This window comes from Myodes glareolus, chromosome 21, assembly GCF_982192425.1.
Source record: "Myodes glareolus chromosome 21, mMyoGla1.1, whole genome shotgun sequence".
In the NCBI taxonomy this organism is placed as follows: Eukaryota; Metazoa; Chordata; class Mammalia; order Rodentia; family Cricetidae; genus Myodes; species Myodes glareolus.
Genome location: NC_142046.1, coordinates 8,019,586 through 8,045,852, shown reverse-complemented (window position 1 = coordinate 8,045,852; position 26,267 = coordinate 8,019,586). Strand labels below are relative to the sequence as shown.

At 44.7% G+C, this 26,267-nt stretch overlaps 1 protein-coding gene across 2 annotated transcripts; it reads left to right on the top strand.

The window, feature by feature from the left end:
* Window positions 1–1,338: 1,338 nt before the first annotated feature.
* LOC148118640 (disks large homolog 5-like) lies at window positions 1,339–9,468 on the top strand. 2 transcript variants are annotated; one of them, XM_087899670.1, is made up of 6 exons: window positions 1,339–1,483; window positions 2,457–2,616; window positions 3,450–3,599; window positions 4,169–4,340; window positions 7,480–7,595; window positions 8,420–8,669. In XM_087899670.1, exons 1-6 carry the CDS (start codon window positions 1,351–1,353, stop codon window positions 8,580–8,582), a joined length of 894 nt encoding a protein of 297 aa, XP_087755796.1. In that variant the 5' UTR covers window positions 1,339–1,350; the 3' UTR covers window positions 8,583–8,669. The 2 variants fall into 2 exon arrangements, with proteins under 2 accessions (XP_087755796.1, XP_087755797.1); XM_087899671.1 differs by lacking the exons at window positions 7,480–7,595; window positions 8,420–8,669 and adding an exon at window positions 8,679–9,468.
* Window positions 9,469–26,267: the final 16,799 nt, after the last annotated feature.

Here is a 26,267-nt window from a genome sequence, read left to right as displayed (position 1 = left end):
GAAGCCAAAGAGACAGGGTCAGATCCTGAGACTCCACAAAAGTGGAAGGGGCTGGACAGCCAATTGTATCAGATAGGGACCCTGTGGGGATTGATGGAGGATCTGGGAGGGACACGGTCCCATACAGTGGTGTCTGCAGGTGCCAACGTTGTATACAGTGGCAGAGGTCATATCTGGAGATCATGCATTCCAGGCCTACCATGAACTGGCTTCTCTTTACAGGGACTGTCAGGATTGTAGAAATTTGGTGATGGCTATAAAACACCTGTATGGTGTAAAAACTCCCTTGCCTAGTCTTTCTCTTGCCTCCCTTGCCTGTCTTTCTCTTGCTCTCCCAAAGCTCGCAGCGCCACCTATTGAAGAGCATGGGAATTGGAACAGGTGGCTCCAGAAAAGGAATTTGGCTTTTGTTTGCTGTTTGATAAAGCATAGCAGTGATCTACAGTACGTTCTGCACCAGAATTGTGTGATTGTGTGATTGTGTGCCTGTTTTTCCTCTTCTTTCTCTGTGTGGGTGAATGTGTGTGATTGTGTGCCGGTAATCCTATTTTCGTGTGTGTGTGTGTGTGTGTGTGTGTGTGTGTGTGTGTGTGTGTGTGCTTGTGTGTGCTTCACTAACGATTCCTCTAGCTGGTGCACACTGACATCTGGTCACCACTACTCTTTCCTCAGTCTATCGGTTCAAGGTTGGGGCCATCATACCCTTTCTACGACTGCTTGCTTTCAATATCTGAAGCTCACCTGGGCTCAGTGGCTCCGGGTAGACCTGCCAAGAGCTACTGACATCTTCACTATCAACCTCATAGTTTGAGTGAGCTCTAGTGACACTCTGAGTGAAAATTTCATGTGTCTTCCCTTTGTTTTGAACCCACCAATCTCTAAAAGTCTGAGGATCTGCACCAGGTGCTTGTTCACTTCAGAGATCTCATTTGTTCTACCCCCTTTATCCTGACCTCATTTCTAAGTATCCTTTGTTTCTCACGTCATTTGAGTATGGATCTTAAGGAGGGAAAAAGCCATCCCTGGGCTATGGTTGGGGAGGGAGCTTTCAACTTCTCACCTAAAACTTGAGAAGCAGAAGGCTAGATATCTGACTTTAGGAAAACAATGTGCATAAAGGCTTCCCCGTTGGCCCTGAGAAGCTCTTGGAAATGGCACCTTAGTTTCAGGTCATTTTAAATGAAGTAGTTAGCAGGGGTTAAAAGCTGGATCATATGACATCAGCAGTCTCCCACCTGGACATTCTATTGTATCCTGGAGAGCCTGGAATTCTGTGATGTCACCAGTGTTGTGGCAACGCCAACTGCCCTTGAGGCATTCGCTCCGTGCCTGTGTGGTTCACCCACAGCCATGCTGACAGGACTGAACAGGCTGATTGCCAGACAGGATGGAGAGCGCAGGGAGACCAGAGAGAGGCCCAGGGAAGATGCCCTTCAGTCTCCAAGACACACATCAAGAAATAAATGGTTCTGGGGAAAGCGCAGTGAGTCCTGGGCAGGGGACAGAGAGCTTCCTGAAGGAGGAAGGCTTAAGTTGTTCCTTTCAGGAGTGGGACTCAGGAGGTGGGAGTTTCTGGGAAACAATGGTCCTTTCTGCTTCTCTGAGTTACTAAAGAGCAGACCCAGAATCGAGGATTTCTGATGGTGTGTATGGCAGAGAGCCAGGGATGGTCAAGGCTTCAACTGCTGAGCTGAGGGCCCTCTGCTTTCCCTTGGCCTCTGCGTGGGAAGCACAGAGGGACCACAGTGGTTCCAGTTTGACCCTGCCATTCACTGGCACTGGATTTCTTTTGCTTGTGTGTCTCTTTTAGAGGGAGAGTAACGTCTCCCAGACAAGATCCCAAATAAAGCACACACAGTAGCTTCTCCTTCCTTATGAATGCCTGCCCTTATCTTGGTGTGTTTCTTGTGAGCTCTTCTTGATTTAAATTATCTCAACTGCTTTTTGCCTCTGGGCTTTGATCTTTCTCTTCTGTAAATCTTTCCTTCATTCTTACTCCATGGCTGCTGAGTGAGCTGGTGTCTTATCCCCTCTTGTTCTTGGGCTCCTCCTTATTCTCCTCTCAGAGTTCACCTTCTATTTATACTCTCTGCCTGCTAGTCCCACCTCTCCCTGCTCCTGTGTCACTATTGGCTGTCCATCTCTTTATTAGGATGTTCAGGTGTTATAGACAAACACAGTAACATGGTTTCACAGAGTTAAACAATTGCAGCATAAACAAAGTCATACACCTGAAAATAATATTCCCCAACATGATGGACATATTTAGAGACAGTGATTGGCAAAAGAGACATGGTTTATGGGTTTGATTTGAGGATAGTTGTTCTGCTCTCTGAGGTCTTCAGTGAGTTCCATGCACTCCCTCTTCCTCAGGCCTCTTCTGAAGACTCAACCTGGTCTCTCATGGCTCTTTACCATCCAAGTGTTCAAATTCACTGATGTTTATCTACCTGCAGGGAGTACTGGAAAGGCACAGACCTCAACCTCACTCACTGAGAAGGAGCAGCAGATGAACAAGATCCATGAACTGACCCTTCAGCTTCAGATGATGACCAATGAAAGGAATGAACTTCGTGCAATCCTGGCCAGTTATAACAACAATGCTGTGAACAACAGGTAGTCATTATGTCCAGTTCTCTGGTGACTGTCTTGACCCCCCTGTGTCCACCCCAGCATTCCTCATGTCACTTGAGGCTGCATCTCCAAGGTGTCCTCCTGCCCAAACTACTTTTCCTGAGTGCATCTGAGAGGCAGAACTGAAGTCTGGGTGGGAGTGAGATGGGGACACAGGCTGTTCTGCTTCCTCCCAATGAAAAGCAGGGCCTGTGGCCTGAGTCACATTCTATGGATGGGGCAGCAGTGTGTGAGCTCACAACACGCATTTCAAAGAGGCCTGGACAGGTGTTGGCTTGTGGGAGATGCTGGGTGCTGAGCTTATGGGGAGTCCTTGTATGTGACTGGGGGATTACTTGCTGATTGCTGTGGGAGTTGGGCCTGGTCCTAGTGATCCATCTCAGTGTGTGACTGGAAGGCCTGGAGCTCATCTGATCACCTCTCTACTCTTGTTCCTTGCTCTCTGATAAAATTTCACCTACTGCATGTCCTTGAGATATGATATCACAGGTGTCAGGTAGGTTCAGACCCTGAGATGTGATATCACAGGTGTCAGGTAGGCCCAGACCCATAGCACAGAATCCTGGGACATCTTAAGAAGAGCTAGTTTGTTCCTCCAGGCCTACTGAGGAAGCTCATGTAGCCCTGTATGTCTCCCTCTTGACGCTTCGCCTTTCTGGCAGTGGGTCAGTGTAGCAAGTCTAATAACATCAACAGGTCCTAGTACCTAGGATTCAGGATGTGACACCCAGTGCACTAGAATAATCTTAGACACAGCTTAATTCATGTGTTCATGGGGTTCCGATGACCGTACTCATGGGGTTCTTTGTTCCTAGGCCCATGCTCTATCACAGGCAGAATTCGGAGCGTGAGGAGCTGAACATGGATCACCAGAAGGAGATGTCAGAGCTGGAGAAATTCCCCAAGGAAATTAGTGAGGACTCTTCCAGGAACAAGGAGCTGACTGAGAAGACCAACTCCTACAGGTGAGTGTCTGATTGGATGGTACCGCCCTTCAGAAGGACAGCTGCTGCACTTATTTCTCTTTGTAAGAAAGTGAGGGCTGTGCTTCTAGCTTGTTTCCCTTGTACTTGTCCTCCTAGACTGATTTCTCCCGAGTGCAAGGAGTCGGAGAGTCCCTCCCAACGGTGGGTGCCCTGTCAGCTTCCAGAGCTTCTAGATAGAAAACATGGTTTGCACCATAAATGGTCTCTGGGACTCTGAGAGGGGCTTACAGAGCCTGTTGCTATGGGATACAGATGTGGAATGTATTCCTCTTGGGTCTGCTGTCCTCCCTCAGGCCATGTTTGTTCTATACCTGATGATGTTCTCCCAATACCATGGACAGTGTAAGATCAGTGCTTGTTGGGCGTACAGAATCCTGTTCTCAGAGCTACATCACCTGGGTGATACTGGCATGGCTAATGTGGGTTGCAGTCTGGGGCTGTCTGAGGACATGGGGCCTTGCAGGGAAGGTGGTATTAGTAGGTAGGAGTGGCAGATGGAGGTGGACTGGAGCTCATCATTGTTTGTGATGGTTAAACGTCCTCCACAGCCGGCTTCTGAGGAAAAGGACACAGATGAAGGAAAAAGTGGGCATGTTGAGAGAGGACAACAGAAAGCTGCAGCAGGAGCAGATTTTCCTGCAAGAGTCCTGTGAGGAGACAAAGAGGCTCTGTGAGGAGAACCTTGAGAAGATCTATGACCTCTTGACCAAGCAGCAGCAGGTAAGCTGAGGCAGCAGGAGCAAGCTGCCCACCTATCTAACCACACACACATATGTACACCATCATGTAACCGTCCACTCTGTTACTCAGCTGACCACCTACGTTCCATCTCATAGTTCATTTCTGGGATCCTTCACAAGTCTTTCTGGGGAGTGACCTCTTGAAAGACACAACCCGAGTGAAAAGAAGCCATCCTGTTCTTTGTGGGAGATGGGTAGGTAAATCACATATCACACACCTACATGTCAGTATGGTAGGAAGGGTTCTATGCTGGGAACCACTTTGGGAGAATCACAGAGCTTTCAGTGAGCGTGTGAGTGAGGACAAGGGCCTGTGGATCATTTGCTTGATAGAACAGAGTATTTTTGGTCTGCTTAAGCTACCAGGCCAGAGTTCTTTGGATCTCCTGTCTCCTCACAGGGAGAGCTTTCTATATTTTCCTGTCTCATCTTATTGCTAAATGGTTCGTTTAGTAAGAAATAGAAAGGTCTTGATGTTTTCTCTCAATTTTTACACATTTTTATTACTTTGGAATTAATGAGTTTTGTAATAGAAAATTCAAACCACAGAGCTATTTTGAAAATAAAAAGTAGATCTTTCCTTTCAGTGAACTGAAGTAACCTCCCAGGAAATGTCTGGTTTGTCTCATTGGCTTCACAACACAAAACCGGGCAGTCTGTCTCTTTGCTGACATTTTATGCTCACTCTATCATGTGCATGGGTATATCTTAGTACAGATTCCCTTCATCGTTGTACAGAGTGATGCATTTCAGAACAATACTCTGGTGACCTCACTAAGCTCCTACTGTCTGATCTGGGGCTATTTTTATATTATATGCCCTGTGTTATGGTCCAAGGTTTTTGGGTCATGATCATGGGTGTCTTCATTCTCTGGTGCTATCAAGGTCTTCTCTGGAGGAGCCTGGGTAAGGTTTCTTAGGAGACTATAATGGGTCAACTTAGAGCTATCAAGAGGCTTCATGTGCAGCCTCTTCCTTTGGGACTTGGTCTTTTGTGGTCAAGCTCAGGTGTGCAGACGTTTTCACTTACTGTATGATCAGTGAGTCTTGAGATGAAGAACTTTACTGAAGGGGGAGGCTCTGTGAGGCCTAGGTTCAGACTAGGGCAGGAGCCTGACTGAGTCTAAGAGCACTGAGAGACAGTACTGAGGACCCGCTACCTCCCCCCTGCAGCAGGAAAGGTGCTGCAACACTCTAGGCTTCTCTACTTTTCTGGGTTCAGGAAGTGTGTGTGTGTGTGTGTGTGTGTGTGTGTGTGTGTGTGTGTGTGTGTGTGTGTGTTATGTTGTGTTTATACATATCTTTGTGGGTTGGAGAATATGTGATTGAGCCTCTATATGCATGTTCACTCATGGAATGATGGACATCTTTCATGTTAATAGAAAGTACTGTTCCTGCTCTGGTTAGCATCAGTTTGCATCAGTCACAGAGCACATGGAGCTGCCCATCTTTTGGCATGTCCACACAGCTAACTAGCACAAAAAAACACAAAATTGATGCAAGCTAAAAGTTTTTCAGGTGTTGTAGTGGCATAAATGTTCATCTGCAAAAAATCCTTTGTAGAAAACGAAGGTAATGCAGGACATGGTGGTGAAAAAGAAGCTGCTGAGGCAACTCAAGGTGCCTGAGAGCAAGAAAACCTAGCATAGGTTGTATGTCCTTCTCTGCTCTGGGTGAAAGGTGACTTCACACTAACAACTTTTCTGCATCCTATTTTGTTCTCATCATATTACCTGTTGCCATTTTCCTTTCACCTTTGTCTAATCTTGACTCATTTGGATTTTGGATCTTGGCCTGGATTTTATCATGGAAGAGATTCTGAACTGCAGAGGTGTCTCCCCCAGCAGAAGTCCCATAGCCATGCTGAGCTGTGAGAACAGCTGTCTTAGTGCAGCCCACTTAGGCTCATCCTAGTCTAAAGCACTCACTGCATGTTGTGTCTGCAGCACTCAGAAGCTGCTTTCATTCCAAGCTTCTTTACACTGAGATAAAGTTGGCCTGATGGGGGTTGGGAGAAATGAGGACCCTCAGATATTACTATGCTGGAAAATTGTGTGGCCCTGTGAGAAGCTATGTATGCATAGCTTCTCAGAAGCTTGGATTGCAGTCCTAAGATTACCCTCTGATCACAGAAGAGAAGTAATGGACCACAGAGGATCTAGGGGACACCCAGTTATAGAAACATTCCTCAGAGCACCACCAAATTATAAAATTTTCAAATGCCCACCAGTGATGAATAAAAATTCAATGAAGTCTACCCCTTCCATGAAATATTAAAGCATGAAGTAATACATGTACCCTTTTGGCCATGAGTCAGTCTGCCTTCTGTTACTTAGAGAAATCCCTAATATAATCATCTTACTGGAAGGCTAGGGTTTCTTTTACTTCTGGTTGTAGAGTTTGCCTGGTTTTCTGGGCTTATTTTTTACACTCATTGGGCTGAAATTTAGGTGACCTGTGGTTTACAGAGTTCCTTTAGCATGAACCTGCACTCTTTGGAGCCACTGAGAAGCACTGAGTTTGAGCAAGCAGCTGTTCCACCATCGGGCAGGGATCTTGTATCATGGAACTAAGCCTTTAATGTACAGTCAGAAAACCTTGTTGTGCAAGCTTAGGTGACTGGTCAAGGAACCCTGGCATCCACCATTTTCTGGCCTCAGCTTATAAGACAAGCACTACATTGACTGCTCTGCCCCCTGTGTTCTTCTCCCAGGAACCAGGCATGCATGTGGTGCATAGACACACAGGCAGGCAAAACACCCCCACATATAAAGTAAAAATAAAATGAAAAATTATCAAAAGAGAGACAAAGTATACAATCCTCACCACATCATCGCATCCCTGTGCCTGAGTTGGAATATGGGCGGGAGAGGGCGTGGGCTATTAAAATTTAACTCTCATCTCTAGAAGATCCCAGGTGATCTCTTCTTCCATTATTGTTAGCTAGGAACTACACATGTGGCTAAAATGCAGTGTGATTGTATGTGTGCATCCATGTACTTGTGATGATCAGGAGTGTGTACTTGTGTACTTGTGTGTGTATTTGTGTACATACATGCACACATGTGTACATGGGTGCAGACAACCCTGCCCTAAGAACACAATCCTCTAATGAATAGGGACATCAAAGACTGGAGGAACAACTTCAATCCCTGCAGAAGCAGAAGGAACTGGTTACCCAGCAAAGGTTCTTGGCAGTAAAGCTGCAGCATCACTTCAATGAGTCCCAGACAAGGTAGGAGCACAGACTGAGAGAAGCAGTTGTAGTCTAGTGGATCCTCTGTTTCGGGATCTCTGACCTCTTTGGGATTTAGAGTATTTGGCAAGGCTCCCACCCATCCAGGGAAAGAATACCTCAGAGTATCGAGTTGGCTAATCACCGAGATCTTGTGTCCAGGAAACAATATGTTTGGTTTTGGTTTTATGGGGGTTGTGTCTCCTTCTTCTCCTGTGAGAAGCGGGATGTCAATTGTGAAGGACAGTGTGTCCTCTGCCACTTCATTTCACTTCAGGAACATTACATTTACAGATAGGTTTCTAGTCTTTGGCTGACACTCCTGCTGGTTGCAGGGTCTCTGAGGGGTTCATTAGTTTCCTGTGAGAAGATTTACTCTGGCCATAAACAGATTAGGAGGTGTCAAATTCACCCCATGTAGGTTCTGAGTTATAAGAATAATCAGAGCCTTCTCTGCAGTGTTGTGTAGGCTCCACTAGAGAACAGACATGGAGGTTTACAGGTTGCCCACATTCTTCTGATTTCTAATCAAGGCCATGAATATCTGACTCAGACATTGATATAACTCCAGAATATTGGTTTTGGACTATTGGAAAAACATGCTGTTTTTTCAAGTCCAAAACAGTGTATTTTCCAGCTCAACTCATAAGAGTTTTTAAACGTGAGGAATTATCCAGCCCAGGGGCCTCTGACCCTTTTCCCTTGGGAAAGCAGGGAATGAGCTCAGCTGAAAGGTAATGCTGGGTTGTTCAGCTGGTGGGGGCTCAAAAGCTGATATGTCAGGGCCACACCAGGCCTGTGTCCCAGCTGCCTTCCTCCTCTAGGTTTGAACATCTCCAGCATGAAATGAAACAGACCACAGCCCAGGAGGAGAGCCTCCTGCAGATAAGGCTGCTGCATCAGGAGCTTATGTGCCAGGCAAGTGAGCCACCACTGAACCGCATTCCCACCAACCATGGGATTCACAATGTGTGTTTTCTTCCTTGACTTTTTCATTACTATGTGTGAATAGGCCCTGACTTTTTTCTTGCTAGTGCCCCAGAGAGACTGTTCCTATGTCTGATTTCCATTTCTTCTTAACAGCACATCTTAAAAGAAATGACGAGGCTAGAGGAATCCAGAGACACCTTGAAGGAATTACATTCTACACTCCAGGATCCAGGCCTCCTCTGAAAAAGACACGTCCTTTCTCCTGTGAGCACAGCATTGAGGAAAATATCAACCGATCATCAGAGGATCCAGTCACAATCTGATCCATCTCTGTTGGCTCACTGTTTCCAGAGAAAAGACTGCACCAGAAATAAGCTTGAGATTCAGAGGACACCACACAAACTACTCAGAAGCCGAACATCCATCACCAAGTGGGCAAAACAACATGGAGGGAGATATGTGGGTGAGCAAGAGTTATTCTGCCAGCCCCTTTCAAGGGCTTTGTCAAGCTGACTCCATATGTGACATGGAATCTGACAAGGAAGACTCCGTCACGCTGCTATCCAGACCACATCCAAAAGCCTAAGATTCTCTCTCTAGTGCATAGCTGGCACTGACCCCATATCATGCACAGCTTTGATGATAATTTACTACAAAGACTAATCCACTTCCTTTTGACTCATGTTATTGATTTTCTTTTCCTTAAAGAAAATCCCAAAGGAAGTGGGAATTTTGCTTAATTTTATTTGGTTGGTTGTTTTTGTTATGTTTTATATTGTTTTGGTTGGTTTGGTTTATATCTCAGGATATCTGCGCATTAGTTTTTTTGTTTTCTTCATTTTAGTGTAAGGTTTTGTTATTTCTTTTATATTTTCATTGTTTTTATAGTTTGCTAAGGCCATACACCGTCTCTACTGACCACTGTTATGAAGCCCCCATTGAATAAAACGAATGCTTTATGAATAAAAATCAATTTCCAACTTTTCACTCTTCAGACTCTTCTTTAGTCAGGTGAGCTGTCACACTCCTGTAAACCCACAACTCACAGACATGGATCTGTATCAGCAAGTTCCAGGTAGGTTGGGCTGCACAATGATTTCCCAGCCATGGTCTACACAGGCGAATGGCACCTTGGATATGGATACGGATGGCATGGCCTACTCTGTGTATACCCACTAGTCTAAAGACAAACTAGACATATTGGATCTTCGTGTCATATATTTAGCTTCCAGTAGAATGTGGTATAAAAAACTGTACAACATGTTCATGAAATCATCATGCAGACCAAACTAAAGGGAAACAACTATCTGAACCTGGAAGCTTTTATGTGTTCTGCCCAGTACTGTGGATGCTTATAAATAATTACTCTGAGGCTTAATATGAATTATAATTGTTAAGACAATGACTCAGGCTTATTACTAGATAGTTCCTACATTTAAATGAATCAATTTCTATTAATCTGTGTATGGCCACATGGTAGTGATTTACCAATAATTCTCCGACATCCCACTTCTCCAGTGGCTACATGACGTCTCCTAAGCTCGCCTTCCATTTGTTTGTATCTCTGTTTGGAATTCCTGTGTAGTTATAATCTACCTTACCATTGGCTAAATCAGCTTCTTTATTCACAATGGTAGTAAACATATTCACAGCATACAGAGAGGCGTCCGACATCACACAACTACATTGTTCCTGGCCTTTCAGGAAATGAGAACATTCAATAAAGGACTGTACAAAAGAAATCAGTAAATGCAAAGTAATCTGCCTCTGGTTTTCTTGAAACGCGAGTGATATGCAGAAATGATAACCACACAACAGAAATAATGTCCTCCAAGACATGTTGGGTCATTTTGTGGAGCTTTTATTTCTACTTGTGGGTGTTTTGCCACCACATACATGCATTTCCCACTGAGGCCAGATGAGAGCAGTAGATTCCACATGGAAAACACATTTAGTATGGTTGTTTGCTGACATGTGGGTCTTCTGATACAACAAAAAATGCTCTTAATGAATGAGCCATCTCTCCAGTCCCTGAACTTGACTCTGTTCTCCTAGTCATATGTGTTCTATTAGTAGATTGAATCACTCCCAACCAAAGATACACACACACACACACACACACACACACACACACACACACACACACTCAGAGAGAGAGAGAGACAGAGAAAGACAGAGACAGAGACAGAGAGACAGAAACCAAGAATGCTTCTCTTTATTTTGTTCCAGGGCAGCTTACATAGGGTCTCCTTGAGTAATGGCCATGCTCTAACTCTCAGTTGAAAGCCCACCAGAAACCATTCCCCCTACCATCAGGAACACCTGTGGGTCTCATTCTGAATACAAGAAAACGAGTTGTTTGCCCGGTGCAACTGCAAGCATAAGAAAGCAAACTGTTTACTCTGACAGGCAGGGGGTCACAGAAAATTCAGGGTCAGGGTCTATGCTTCCCAACATCTCCCCTTTTCCATATAATTAAAACTCTGTGTTCTGGCAAATGTCTAGCGACCCCAAGTGCTGGCACTTCTAGGTTCCAGGTCATACCTGTGCCATCAAGCACTCTTGCATCTTACATAGCCACCAAGGGCTCTCAAGCCCCTGTGCTCTTGATCCACCCTGCAGAAGCCACAGCTTTGCAAGCCAAGTCCCTATGTGCATGCACCAGGCAGTCTTTAAAATCTGGACATGCCCACTCCACGTTTTCTTCTCAGCACCAGTAGGAACCTGAGGAGGCCAAGAGAGGGCAGAGTAGATCCCCTGGACCAGGAACACAGACTCGGGACACCCCAAATACCATATCCCAATGTAGTGTCAATTTCATGGTGTTTCTGTAGAAGAGAACAGAGAAATCCATACATCAAGAGCCTTGTAAAATGCAGTGGTGGAGACAAGAGGTAGGCAGGTTCCAGTGAAGCTGGAGACCTCTTCTCTAGGGCTGGTTCTCTTGCTGCCTGACTTCTCTGACTTCCTATTGGCAGAAGATAGGGGTCTGCTACTACACAAACCAGCAACAATGCTGATAGGCCAAGGCAGTGAGCAGTCCTAGCTTGGGTGCGTGGTCTATGCAGATAACTCCTCTATGTCCCTGCCATGCTTGGCCCCCAATCCCACTCCTAGGCCTTGGTTGGTCCTATCCAACCTGAGTCAAGTTTGTCTCCAGCCCATCTGGACTCCTTGAGTACTGGCACCCTCACTTTCCGCCTTTTCTACACCAGCCGCGCCTAGGCTCCAGCACACACCCGGAGTGACCACTTCCTCGTGCGTCTGTGCTTGTGGTTTGTAAAGGACCGGACCCTAAAGTGCCCTTGGACTCCTTAGCAGAGTCGTGATGGGCTCCGGGACCACAAGTTCGCCAGTATTGAGTCCCCTGAGCCCCCGACTTCCGGGTGGGGGCGGGGTCCCATCATCCCAGAGGCACTGAGTTCTTAACGTTCCCGAGAGCTCAGGAAGCAGCCGCTGAGCCGACAGGCGCCAGGCAGGTTGGCTTCCAGGCCTCCTGATCTGGATACTCGGCCGCGGGCATGGTGGGCATTCGGGTGTGGCCGCCGCGGTGACGTCTGGCTCACCTAGGCGACCCGTCAAGGTCTTGTGCACCTTCTCTGTGGCGGAACAGATTGTCACCTTTGACCAACTGGAAGGTTGGTCGTTCCAGCCCACCCGGGGACTTAGGCTTTTAGACTTTTAGCAAATGGCTTTCCAAATTTACAGCCAGTGTGAGCTGACTTGGCAACTGGAAAGGACACACTCCTGCATCCTTCTCAACGTGATCAAGGTAAATGAGGAGCGGAGGTGTTCTTAACACGGCTAGGACACAATAAATCTAACATAAGAAAATCATGATTACTTTTTGAAAGAAAATGCACAAAATCCAAATAGGAACTTTTGAGACCTTTTTCATTTGAAAGTAATCTTAATGCTATGAAATTCACAAATATGCTAGTTTTTATTACCCAGTCCTAATCATCTAAAACACACATGGCAAATATACAAATATCCATTCTCTCCACCTGTCAGTGCCCATTTATCAAGGTACAACCTATAAACGTCCTCAGGAACGTACATCTAATCGGCACTGTGTTGTGTTAATCAGGAGCTGCACTTTTGCAAACTGTAGCGGTGACAGTCCTGAACAGGAGGGGTTTCCTGGTTAAGCTTCAGGGGCTTTTCTGACTGTGGATCACCGCTTCTTCTGCAGCAGATTTTTACAGGTCCTCCACTGCATTTAGGACGACTGTCTCAAAGTAACCTGCAATTTTCCCGGCAACTCCTCGCTCTCTCCTACTAAGAACCACAGCCATTTTCTGCTGCTTTTTGAAAACCATCTGCTACCATATCCACCGCTTCCCCCACTAGATCCATAGCCCCCACCACAGGGACTGCCTGAACTTTTTCCACCCAAACTGCCCCCTGTCATGAGTCCATAATTTGATTGCTGTTCTCCACTATAATTTCCAAAGTCATTATAGTTCCCATCATCATCATAGTTACGTCCACCAAAATTACTCCCTTCATTGTAACCATCATTTTCCTCCACCACCACCATATCCACCACCTTGGTTTCCACAGCCTGGTTCTCCACCACCACAGCCTCCTCCACTGCTGTAACCAGGACCAGTACTATAGGTGTCACCATCACCTCCAAATCCACTGTGTCCATCATCACCACCTCCATAACCAGATCTGCTGCCACCACCTGTATCACCATAGCCTCCTCTTCCAGCAAAGTTGCCACCATGACCAAAATTACCTTCACCACCTCCAAAGTTTTCTACAAAACATGAGAAGGCCCAGATGATAGTCTAGAAGCTGCTGGAAGACACCATCCCATGGTCTGGAACTCATGTTTTGCTAGGTTCAGATAACGAACCTACATTTGATGCCCAGTAACTCAGAACTTGGCCAATGTGTTTGGAGGCAGATTGGAAATTACATTGTGCATATAGACCCCAAAGTTCTGGGCAGGTAGAGCATATGAATCAGACCCTAATGACACCACTGCCAAATTAACATTGGACTGTCGAAAGTTCAGTTGTTCTCTTTTTCCCTTTGCCTTATTCTGAGTCCAGAATTCCGCTTATGCCCTCGGACACACCCCCTTGGAATTTGTGTTTGGCAATCCCTACCCAGACTACCTAACTTGAGGTAAAATTTGCTTACTAAAGTTAATGATGTTGACTTGTTTGCTTCGCTAGAGGCAGCAACTCTGGTGCGCAAAGACTTCTGGTCAAGACTACAAAAAGTGCATATGCAGCACTGATGTCCCCACCTCATCAGTTCCAGCCAGGAGACTGGGTCTGTATCCAGAGATACCAACAGAAGACCCTAGAGCACCGCCGGAAGGGACCTTATACTGTGAACCTGATTACCACCACAGCTATCAAGATTGACCATTCACACACTCAAGCAGCAGATTCAGAATTGACTGGGCCTCCAGAACTACAGCCAGACAACGCCAAACTTCTCTGAGATTGGACCACGAGACCAAACCCTGTTAAGCCTCTCAAACTAAGACTACAGTGGGTAAAGCCATGACAAGTCTACTCTGTCTCCTATGGCTGCCATGCCCCACCCAAGTTTCCCCACATACCCTTTGGAGCCAAACCTGAGTAATCTCCAAACCTCAAGCAGGTAAAACACTGAACCTTGCTTCTAAGATGGGACCAGGCAATACTTGGTACCCAGATTTGACCTTTGATCTCTGTTCCTTGGTGAAATCCTTTGATTACATTAATCATGGGGCCACTCCTGAATTCTATGTTCAGCAGGTTGAACAAGCCATGTGCAGCAGGCCAGTAAGCAGCACTCCTCCATGGCCCTCATCAGTTCCTGCCTGCAGGTTCCTGTCCTATTTGAGTTCTTGTCCTGACTTCCCTGATGATAGTGATGTGGAAGTGTAAGCCAAAGAGAACTTTCCTCCCCAGAAGGCTTTGGTGACAGTGTTTTACCCCAGCAATAATGTTTTAACTCATACACCAGGCAAGTCAAAGCCCAGGAGGCTGTGACCGATAATGAGCAGGAAAATTCCCAGTGAACCAAAATCAGATTTGCCATCAGGTTAGGAGGAGGAGAGACTAGCTGGGCAGTGGTGACCCCTTTAATCTGAAACTCAGAAAACTCAGAAAGCAGAGGCAGGGACAGCCATGTTTGTGTGAGGCCAGCCTGATCTACATCATGAGTTCCAGGCCAACCAGAGTAGCATAGTGAGACCCTGTATCAAAAGAATTAGGAGAGATTTTTTTTTTCTGAAACAGGGCTGTCACTCTGTAGACCAGGCATACCTTAAACTCACAGAGATCCACCTGCCTCTATTTCCCAAGTCTTGGCATTAATGGTGTTATATTCCATGATGCCTGGGAGGAGAACGGACCTTTGAAAAAGCTAATTCTGCATGTGTTCCATATGTCCAAATTGTTAAAAAAAAAATGAGGACTCTGTAAATTGGTTCGGTGACATTGTAGAGACTAAAAATACGATGTAGGGGCCAGAGAGATGCTCAGTGGTTAAGAGCACTTGCTGCTCTTGCCAAGTGTCCAGGTTCAGTCGCCAGCACCGACTCCAGGTGGATCATAGCCACCTGTCACTCCAGTTCCACTTTTCTTTCTGTGTTTTGAGACAACAAATCTTCTATAACCCAGGTTGGCCTGTAACTATGCAGACATTGATGATATTGAATTCCTCCTGCTCTATCATCTCCTGAGTGTTGGGATTGCAGGCAGGGGCCGTTACACCACACCCGCGTGTTCTCTCTGGCTGCCTGGATCTGCTATGCAGACCAGACTGATTTGGAACTTGTTTGGTCTCACAGGGAGTGCAAATATCCAGAAATGAGTTTAAAGTTGGCTATAGGAGTTCTGGTGGTGAGGTAAAAACCAGCATGCTCAGGAACTTGTGAAACTGGTTCCCATACCCAAAAGGAGTCATTTCCTTTGCCTGAAGGCAGAAGGGACACATGGCTGACTACCTATGGCATCTATTAGCATATCAGATCCTGTGCTGGTCTCCAAGAGACTTAGTACCACAAAAAAACTGTTATATATTTTAAAACTTACTAGAATCCTAGCCCTGCATACTCCCTCCCTCCTCTACCCTAATTCCCCCAGCAACACATCCTTCTTATAACCAATAGCGAGGCAGGAGAAAGGTTAGAAGGGGCTGGAGGGCAGAGAGGATAAATAGGAGGGGGAGACACAACACAATAAGGAGAGGGGCAAACCACATGGCCAGCCTGGGGGGTAAGAGTGAAAGTAAGATACTCAGAAGAGAAAGGTAAAAGCCCCAAGGCAAAGGTCAACAGGATAAATCAAGATAAGAAAGGCTGGCTAGGAACAACCCGAGCTAAGGCCGACATTCATAACAAGGATAAAGCCTCTGTGTGAATTATTTGGGAGCTGGGTGGTGGGTCCCCAAAAGAGCAACGAGTAAAATAAACATCTTGACATTCTAATGTCAAAATGGACTGGCCTTGAACTCACTGAGATCCATCTGCCTCTGCCTCCCAAGTGCTGGTGTTAAAGGTGTGCACCACCACCCCTGCCTGGCTTTCTCTCTACTTTCCATGTCTGGTCATTCTCCCTTCTCACACAGACAACACTGATTATGTCCAGTCTGCTTCTTTCTCTCGCTGCTCTAGAGTCCTCCAGGCGTCTCTGGAGATATTTTCTCTCTTTTAGCTACATTCCTTCAGGGCCCCTCCTGTTTCACACAGATTCCAGTTTCAAGCAGAAGATGGAGGCAGGCTGGTTCATCAGGACCCCATCATGAGGGGCCCAAAAGTTAAAGATAGACCCTTGCAGCTTCGCAGCCTGTGTCCAGGGGCTCAATGCCTGAGTCCTTAATGGTATTTCCTTTGTAGGACTCATTTGCTGCCCATTTTCTACCTCTAGGCCTTGTTTAGTTTCCTTTGATGCACCTCTGCTGTTCTTGAATCCTCCCTGTCCATTCATTACGAACAATCCAATCACTAAGACAATTCACCAGATAGAAAGACCTTGGCCTGAGTCCTGGTCCCAAAGAAGAGGAACCCACTTATTTGCTCATTTAACATGGATAGCAATTTCAAACAATAGAAGTCAGACCATTCACACGAGCAAATCCCTTCTCTAAACCTAGAGCTTAACATATTAGCAACAGCCTCTGAATTAAGAATCAGGAGTAAACAACTCACAAGTTTCAGAAAGTTCCTGAAATTTAAAAGATTAGCAAGGACCCACTTTCCCTGAGTTTATATGAACAGCAAGAATTGATGAGAGGAGATTCTCTGGCCTGTCAAACTGCCCACACAGAGTTCGAGGAGCAGCTTTCGTGACTCATCATTTGTGGTAGAGGTAGGCTTTGTTGGTGGAGAGATGCGTGTTTGTCCCAGCCGCAAGTGCTCCCATAGCACCCTCTCTTCTCCTGTGAGTAATCCCTGACCAATTCTCATGTCTATAATGCCAATAAACTTTTTGGTTCCCCACGTTCAGCTTTAGGAGAGTCATTTCTTTTGTCTGACATCAGAGGCCCCACAGAAGTGTCCTAGGAGACTCACACACCCCAGCTGATGCCTGCACAGGGATCTACAGAACCACTGATGAGCTTGGAAAGACTGACTTCATGGTCTTGGCTATGACTCTGCCTTCCAAGTTCTCTTTTATCCATTTATCTATGAATGCAAATTATGACAAGGTGTGCAACTGAAGCTGACAGTCTGAGGGGGAAGCTTCCTCAGGAGGACTCTGGATATGGCATGACTGTCCTTGCCCGTGCAGGGATGTTGGGATGCTTCCTTGCTATGGCTGTGGTTATGTGGGTCTTGCTATGGGTTGTGAAACATGTAACTCAGGGGTGTGGAATGTCTGGGAGGGAAATCCCAAAGTGAGCATTTTCTTCTGTTTGTGTGGGGTTCTATGTCTCTTCCATGGATGGGACCCACCTAGTGAGGACAGAGGTGTCCCCAGACAGCTGATAGCTGAAAGAATGAATCCCTTAACATGGCAAGATCACGTACAGGCCTGAGCTTCCCTTCATGACCAAGTTGTCTTTCCAGAATGTGCTTGCTCATGGGAGGTAGTACAATGAGAAAGGGACACATGTCTAGCTTCCTCCACTTTAGCTTCTGATGTGGTAGGGAAATTGGGTAAAAGTGAATTTGGGAAGCAGAGGAAAGGGGATTTCTATGAGTGGAAGATTAGCCTAGTCTATAATGGATTAAGAAAAATGCTGTGGAGTCCCAAGTGGCTGTAGCAGCAGAAACGCTATAGGTTCCCAGTGGCGGCAGTGGGCACACTGTTACACCGTTAAAGTATTCTTCATCATAAACCAATGTAATACATCTTTGCCTAGTTAAAATAATATTCCACAGCAGCAGCCCCTAGTATAAACCAGTGCAGTCACTTGGTTGTTGCCCATGTGGGTTCCCATGAATATCAGGGACAGAAAGACATGCATTAGTGAGAGACCTGGGTACCGGAGGCATCTGATGCGTAGCCACCTGACTAGATAAGACTACACTAAGTTCAAACATGTGGTCTAGCTTCATTCTGCTACTGCAACAAGGACAGTGAGCAAAAACAACTCGGTAGAATGTGTTTGGCCTCCACTCCCAGGTCGCAGTCCCTCACCTAGGGAAGTCTGAAACCTCCTGAAGAAAATAGTCGATACCTTAACCCTTACATTTTAACACAAAGGCAGCAGACAATAGAGACAGGTACATTATTTAATTAAATATTTTACTTATTAATTTAATTTGGGTTTTTGAGACAAGGTCTCTCTGTGTTGCAGCTCTGGCTGTCCTGACGCTCACTCTGTAGAAAAGACTGGATAATTTTTGTTAGTGGAGGACTGTGTTTGTGCTTTCCCCTGATATTTTCTGTTACAAAACAACAGGAAACTCTTCTCTTACTTTCCATGTCTTTGTGGGTTTCTTTTTCTATTTTGTTTTGGTTTGTCTTTTTTGTCTTTTTTTTTATGTCTACATTAGCTGTCAACCTTATCATGACAATTATAGACCTCTTCCTTATTAGTGACATTTTTAGGAATATTAGTAAACTCCCTTCAGGTCTGGAGGTTTTGTCTTGAAGTCCAGGAGCATTCTGTCTCAAATTTTGGTTACTACTCCAGACCTTCCTTCTTTCCTGCACTTAATATACACCAGACCCGGGTGTGGAGCCAGTACACCTCTAGGTGAAAGACAGGAAACATCCATTGCTAGGAAGCAAAAATTCCGGTTAATTCAAAATAAAACACCCCTCGTGATTATAATTATCTTCCTAACAAAAATTGGCTTCAAACTGTGTTGTGGGAGTAACTTCCGCTGCCTCAACCAATAGTCGCTGAAATACGAGCCCACAGTGCAGCGGGGAGCGACTTCCGCTCCGTCAGTCAATAGCTGCTGAAATACCAGCCAACTGGGGCGTGGTATATTTCTCTTTTAAAAAGAGAAACATATCCAGATCAGGCCCTCTTGGTTCCGGCTCTTGGTTCCGGTGCTTGCTCCTGGCTCCTGCTCCCGGCTCCTGCGACTAGGCTCCCTTCCTGACGGTTTATGGTGTATGTAAGTTTTACCCCCCAAAATAAATAACCCCTTAAAACATAACTGGTGTGGGATTGATTCGCCGATAATTGACGCCCAACGTTTGGTTTAAGAACCGCCCCACCCCCCCACCCCCAGCTCGGCCTCCCAGGATACACAGGTCCAGACAGTCTCTGCTGGCTTACTTTGCCCTGTTCGTCACGAAAAAAAAAAAAAGAGGGATAATTGGATTATGGGATAATAGCTTTGTACTTGTGAGTTATTGTTTTTAGACAAATATATTGGTATTGATTCTTATATATTGATACAAACTTAAATTATGTTGACTATTTTAGGCATGCATGCTTCTACCTCTGTTTAAAACATTTTTATGTATTAACATATATATATTATATTAATATATGTATATTTTACCATATTGCATTGTACACTTCTACCTCTGATTAAGATACTTATATATTGTTTATGTATTAATATATATATTTACCATATTGCAATGTATACTTACACATTGTTTATACTTGGAGGTAATATTGTCCCCATTTATTACACAGTTGTTTACTATTTCAGTCTTTAAGTTAGATAGATATTAAAAATAATATAGATCAATAATCATCTAAGTTTGTCATTTATAATTAGACTAATCAGGTTCTTTAGATACATAGACATTATATTCAGTATAGATAGATAATCTTCAACCTCTTCAAAGAGCTGTAAAAAATGGCCTTTAATCTAACTCAGAGTTCTGTGGTAGGGAGACACAATCGCTCCTGGCAACACTGATCTATTCCCGAGAGAATGTTGAGCACCAAAGACACTCCACCTGGAGCCTTTCTTCTTGACAGAATTGGCCTTTGGGTAAAGAAATGCCCATACCTCAACTACTGACAGAGTTACAGAGTATCCGTAAATGGATAAAACAGGAATGTCATATCCTGCCAAGACAGGATAAGATAGTTTTAAAAAGTTCCTTACCTTTAAAAATGGTATGTCAGTTACGTTAGGCCTTAGCCAAAGTTGGTTGCTTCAACACTACAAACGTGATTTTGGGTGTTTGCCCAGGTAGCCAGTTGTCTATGTGATTTGTTACATGTTCTAAAAGTTTGATTGCACTTCCTAATTACTCAGGTAACATTATTTCCCTTCTCAGATCTTTGATGGGATTAAAGATTATATAAACGTAGTTACTTTCTTTTCATGACATGGCCAAGTTATTTCTTATACAAGACTTAAGCTAGTTAGAATAGGATATTTGTATTTATTGTATATAATTGTGTAGGTTTGTACTTACTGTATATAATTTCGTAGTAGGCTTAAAACTCTCTTACTTAAACAAAAGGGGGAGGTGTTGTGGGAGTAACTTCCGCTGCCTCAACCAATAGTCGCTGAAATACGAGCCCACAGTGCAGCGGGGAGCGACTTCCGCTCCGTCAGTCAATAGCTGCTGAAATACCAGCCAACTGGGGCGTGGTATATTTCTCTTTTAAAAAGAGAAACATATCCGGATCAGGCCCTCTTGGTTCTGGCTCTTGGTTCCGGTGCTTGCTCCTGGCTCCTGCTCCCGGCTCCTGCGACTAGGCTCCCTTCCTGACGGTTTATGGTGTATGTAAGTTTTACCCCCCAAAATAAATAACCCCTTAAAACATAACTGGTGTGGAATTGATTCGCCGATAAAACTGCATCAGCTCAGTTCAAAAGCACCTTTCTCTGGGATATGCCCTGGGGCTCTGCTGGACTCTGCCTCCTCTGGTCCCCACAGGCACAGCCTCCAATCCCACCCCAGGCCAACCTTGTCCCCATCGGTCCCTCTCCATTCTGGATCAAGTCCATCCATCTCTTGCCTGTCCGGATTCCCTGAGCACTGGCACCGCACTCGCCTCCTTTCCCACACGTGTCCCACCGAGGGTCCAGCACACACCTGGTGCAGACCCATGTAGGCCCGTGCTTGCTGCGTCCATCCCTGTGAGCTCATATGTACCTTCCTTAGTTGGCCTTGTTCTCCTGGTGTCCCCCATCCTCATTGGCTCTTACAATGGCTCAGCCTCCCCTTCCATGGGCTTCTCTGAGTTTTGAGAGCAGAGATTTGATAGAGACCTCCCATTTAGAAACTCTCCAAATAATTTCTGGTTTTGGGTCTACATTGTTCCTCTCTCATGCTAGAGGAAGCCTCTATGATGATGACGGCATAAGGCACTTATTTATGAGTATAGCAGAATATCATTAGGGATTAATTTAGTGATACTTTTTTTAAAAAAACAGTAATGTTTGGTTTTAGCCTAGGTCTCTTGGCTATTTAATGCTGTCTTATCTTCTATCTATCTATCTATCTATCTATCTATCTATCTATCTATTATCTACTCTGGTTCTTGGTTACCCAAGCAAATGTTGGGTGTGGTTTCCTTCTGGTGGAATGTGCCTTAAGTTAATGCAGACACCAGTTCGCTTTTCCCACAAGTTCTGTGGCACTATTGTCCTTGTAAATTTTGTAAGTAGGACATTTTTTAGGTCAAAGGTTTTGTAACTGGTTTGATGTCCACATTTCTCTTTTGATAGCCTGCAGAGAACTGTCCCTCAACAAAGAGATGAGAACATAGGGATACAGGTTTCCAGTGTGAACCAGCTCATCTTCCGCAAGTTCCATTTGTAGATATTACCTCAGCAATGGAGACCGCTGTCAGTTTTTGGAGAGCAGCCCTTTTTTTTGCAACAGATTCAGTTGTTTGGGGATTTCCATGGATCCCCTTTGGCTAATAACTCAATTGAATGCAACCCAGTCCTACCAGTGGAAGTCTTGCCTGGTGACAGGAGATGACCAGTTGATTCTCCATTACTAGGATTCTATTGTGTCTTCGGTGCTTGAGATCCTCTCTTCCATTTCTTGTATTCTGTTGTTCATGCTTGCATTTGTGGTTACTGATCTTTTTCTCATGATTTCTGTTTCTATAATTCCTTCAGCTTGTGTTTTCTTTATTGTTTTTATTTCAGTTTTCAAGTCCTGGATAGTTTCTTTGATATGTTTGATTTCTTTTTCTTGGTTTTTTTTAAGTGTCTTGTTAATATCTTCCAATTTTTTGTTTGTTTTTATCTTTATTTCTTTAAGGGAATTTCTCATTTCATCTTTAAGAATTTCAAAATTCTCTTGAGATTATTTTTTCGATTATTTTCTTCTGGTTCATCCATATTTGGTTGTTCAGGTCTTGCTTTTGTAGGGTGATGTAGGAGGCCTTTCTGTATTTGTGTTGCTTTCATTGGTTATTAAAGAAACTGCCTTGACATAGTTGATAGGGCAGAACTCAGGAAGGCGGGGAAGACAGAGCAGAATGCTGGGAAGAAGGGAAGTGTGACAGATGCTGTGAATCTCCTGCCTGAGACAGACATAGGTTAGACTCTTGCTGGTAAGCCACAATCACGTGGTGATACACAGATTTAATTGAAATAGGTTAATCAAGATGTAAGAGTTAACCAATAAGAGGCTAGAGCTAATGGTCCAGGCAGTAATTTAAATAATACAATTTCTGTGTGGTAATTTTGGGGTTAAGCTAGCTGGGTGACAGGATGCCGCCTGCTCGTTCCTTCTACTACAGTAGAGTCTTTTTACTGGTAATGTGTTACTCTTTGTGGTGTAACTTCTGATCTTACCTTTTCTACTCATCTTTTCCTCTAATAGGTGGGGTTGGGGCTGTCTGAGATTCTACTGAATAATGTTCTAGGTGCCAATGAATCCAAAGCACAGATGGTTGTTCCTTGTGGTACAGTCAGTGTCACAGTTCTGGTTACCCCATTGGTTACTCCTGTTTCTGGAGATAGCTCAGTGTTCCTGTGCTTTGCTCTGCTCCCGAGGACTTTGCTGTCTCAGGTCTACTTTGGTCTAGGCTGCTGCTTTGATCTGTTTCTGTAAATCCTCATCTGTATCCCCCCCCCCCCCGCAGAAGTCTCTGCTTGGAGTTGGACCTGTTCTGGTGGAGATCACTGACTCTGGATCTGGTCGCTGGCTCAGTCCTGATCCGCCAGTGTTCTGGGACTGGGTTGGATCCAATGATTGGATTTGCTCCTGGCTTCTGCTCCCAGTGGAGCTTGTTTCCTCAGGCCCTCTCTGTCCTAGGTGTCTCTGAAATCCTATACACTGAAGGAAGCCTCAGAAACCAGTCTGTGCAGGGCTGAGCTTTACTGAGGCTTAGGTAAGCACCCACTTTAGAGCTCATTGCTCGGCAGGTAGTGTCTGTGTTGTGGCAGGAGTAACCACAGTTCGAATCTGAGTCACAACAATTATTGTCCTTCCCGCGTAGTCTGGAATGTGATGTGCCCAGAATATGACCCCCAGAGAGGCCCAGACTGTAATAAGCAAAGTTTAATCAGCATAATACAAACATGTTTGGAACTCATCTCCATCCCCGTTACAGTGAGGTAGAGAAGAGTTGTATCTCCTCTGTGGGGTAAGCCTTTAAAGGCATAACTACAAAGAGAATCTTTGAAGCTGCTTTGGCACGGGTGCCATTTTGCTCTCTCCCATTCTGCTAAGTCAGTTTTTCCTTTTTCTTATAGTTAGGCCATCTTTATCAGTCTGTACCAGGTGATTGGCTGGGCTGAGCTAAGTGACCTTGTACTCAGAATCTACCGGGTAGGAGAGGGGGAAACCACTATGTGCCTTGGAAAGCTTTCTGCTAGGAACTTTCTTCTCGCCCCTTTGAGAATAAAGTGTGAGGGTTCCATAGTATGCTGCTTTCTTGCCCCATGCACCCAAGCCTAGCTAATGTCTTGACACAGATTCCAGTCTCCCTAGTTCAAGTCCTGCGGACATGGAGGAACTCAAACACTATTAGTACAGTTTGTAGCTTGGAGTCTTCACTGTCAATCAGGCTGTCTCAGGTGGGCTCAGAAAATCGCCTTCACTATCAATCACCCTAAGACCCAGGGCATAGTATGCGCCATCTTTGACCAACACCCGTACCCCTGGTTTTGGTCATGTCAGCATGATACAGGGTCTGAATGTTCCTATCTGGTATTTGTCTCAGTAATACCACATTAAGTGGGAAAGTTTATTTTCTATGTCCTGTCCTCCCATTTATGAGTCCCCCGCATCACTAGTGATGGCTCCTAGTAGTGGAGTCTCAACTGGCCATCTCCTTCATTAGTCAGGGATTCCAGTGGTAGGACTGGGCTGCATTCAATTCAGCTGTCGGCCAAGGGTGCCCCATGGAAATCTCCAAACCAGTCATACTGCTGCTAAGATATTGGGCTGCTCTCCAGAAACTGCCAGCGGGTCCCATTGCTGAGGTAACATCCACACATGGAGCATGGGGAAGTCAAGCTGGGTCATACAGGAAGCCTGCATTTCTACCTTCTTGTCTCTCATCTGAGGGAAGGTACTCTGTGGGCTATTGAAAGAGAAAAGCAGATGCCAACAACTCTGTCACAAAACCCTTGACTTACAAAATATCCTGCCTACAACATATGAAGGACAATGGAGGCACAGAACTTGTGGGAATAGCCAGCTGCTGTCTGAACTGACTTAAGGCCCACTCCACAAGAAGGAACCACACCAAAAACTTGCTTCAGTAACTAAGAATCAGAGAAGATAGATAGATATATGGATAGATAAATAGATAGATGAAAGATAGATAGATAGATAGATAGATGAAAGATAGAGAGATAGATAGATAGATAGATAGATAGATAGATAGATAGATAGATAGACTGACAGACAGATCGTTGATAGGCCAGTAGTAGATAGCCCCAAGACCTAGGATAAAACCAAACATTACTGATTTATAAATAAAAGTTTTTGCCCTGGGTCTCTGAGCTATCTACTTCTGAGATATCTATCTATCTATCTATCTATCTATCTATCTATCTATCATCTATGTATCATCTATCTATCTATCCATCTATCATCTCTCTCCTTTTTTATAGTCTTGCACAGAAACACTCTCCACAGGAGGTCTGTGGCCCTTGATCCAGGCTCCTTTTACTCCAGCTAGTCGTAAGGCTCCTCATAATATTGCTTAGTTAGGCTATCAAGAGGGGTTCCTACAGATTAAGCACAATGCCTATCAAAATTCCAGCAAAATTCTACAAAAACCCCAAAAGAAATGTACTCAACTTCGTATGGAAAAGCAAAAAACCTAGGATAGCAAAAATAATCCTGTACGAGAAAAGAACTTCTGGAGGTATCACAATCCCTGACTTCAAACACTACTACAGAGTTAAAATACTGAAAACAGCCTTAAATTGGCATAAGAACAGAAAGGAGGAACAATGGAATTGAATAGAAGACCCAGATATCAATACACACATTTTCGAACACCTTATTTTTGACAAGGAGGCCAAAAATATCAAATGAAAAAAAGAATGCATATTTAACAAGTGGTCCTGGCATAACTGGATATCATCATGTAGAAGGATGAAAATAGACCCATATCTGTCACCCTGTCCAAAACTCAAGTCCAGTTGGATCAAAGACCTCAACCTAAAGCCAGTCACAATGAGCCGTATAGAAGAGAAAGTCGGAGTTCACTTGAATGCATTGGCACAGAAGACCACTTCCTAAATATAACCCCAGGAGCATAGACACTGGGAGAAACAATTAATAAATGGGACCTCCTCAAACTGAGAAGCTTCTGTAAAGCAAAGGACAGAGTCAACAAGACAAAACAACAGCCTACAGAATGGGAAAAGATCTTCACTAACCCCCACATCAAGCAGAGGTTTTATCTCCAAAATATACAAAGAACTCAAGAAATTGGATACCAAAAGAACACATAATCCAATTTTTAAAAATGGAGTACAGACCTAAACAGAGAAATCTGAACAGAGGAATCTAAAATGGCTGAAAGACACTTAAGGAAATGTTCAACATCCTTAGCCTTCAGAGAAATGCAAGTCAAAACAACTGTGAGATTCCATCTTCCACCTGTAAGAATGGCCAAGATCAAAAACACTAACTATGACTTATGCTAGAGAAGTTGTGGGGTAAAGAGAACACTCAGGTATTGCTGTTGGGAATGCAATCAGGTACAACCCATTTGGATGTCAGCGTGGTGATTTCTCAGAAAATTAGGAAACAACCTTCCTCAAAACCCAGAAATACCCCTTTTGGATATATATCCAAAGGATGCTCAACCATGCCACAAGGACATGTGCTCAACTATGTTTATAGCAGCTTTGTTTGTCATAACCAGAACCTAGAAATAACCTAAATCTCCCTCGGCCTAAGAATGGATAAGGAAAATGTG

Bases quoted from the DNA above. Each gene is read 5' to 3' on its own strand.
- LOC148118640 (XM_087899670.1), top strand. From the start codon at position 1,351: ATGCTGACAGGACTGAACAGGCTGATTGCCAGACAGGATGGAGAGCGC. The intron at 3,600-4,168 runs GTGAGTGTCTGA...CGTCCTCCACAG, and splicing joins GAGAAGACCAACTCCTACAG to CCGGCTTCTGAGGAAAAGGA. The intron at 7,596-8,419 runs GTAGGAGCACAG...TTCCTCCTCTAG, and splicing joins TTCAATGAGTCCCAGACAAG to GTTTGAACATCTCCAGCATG.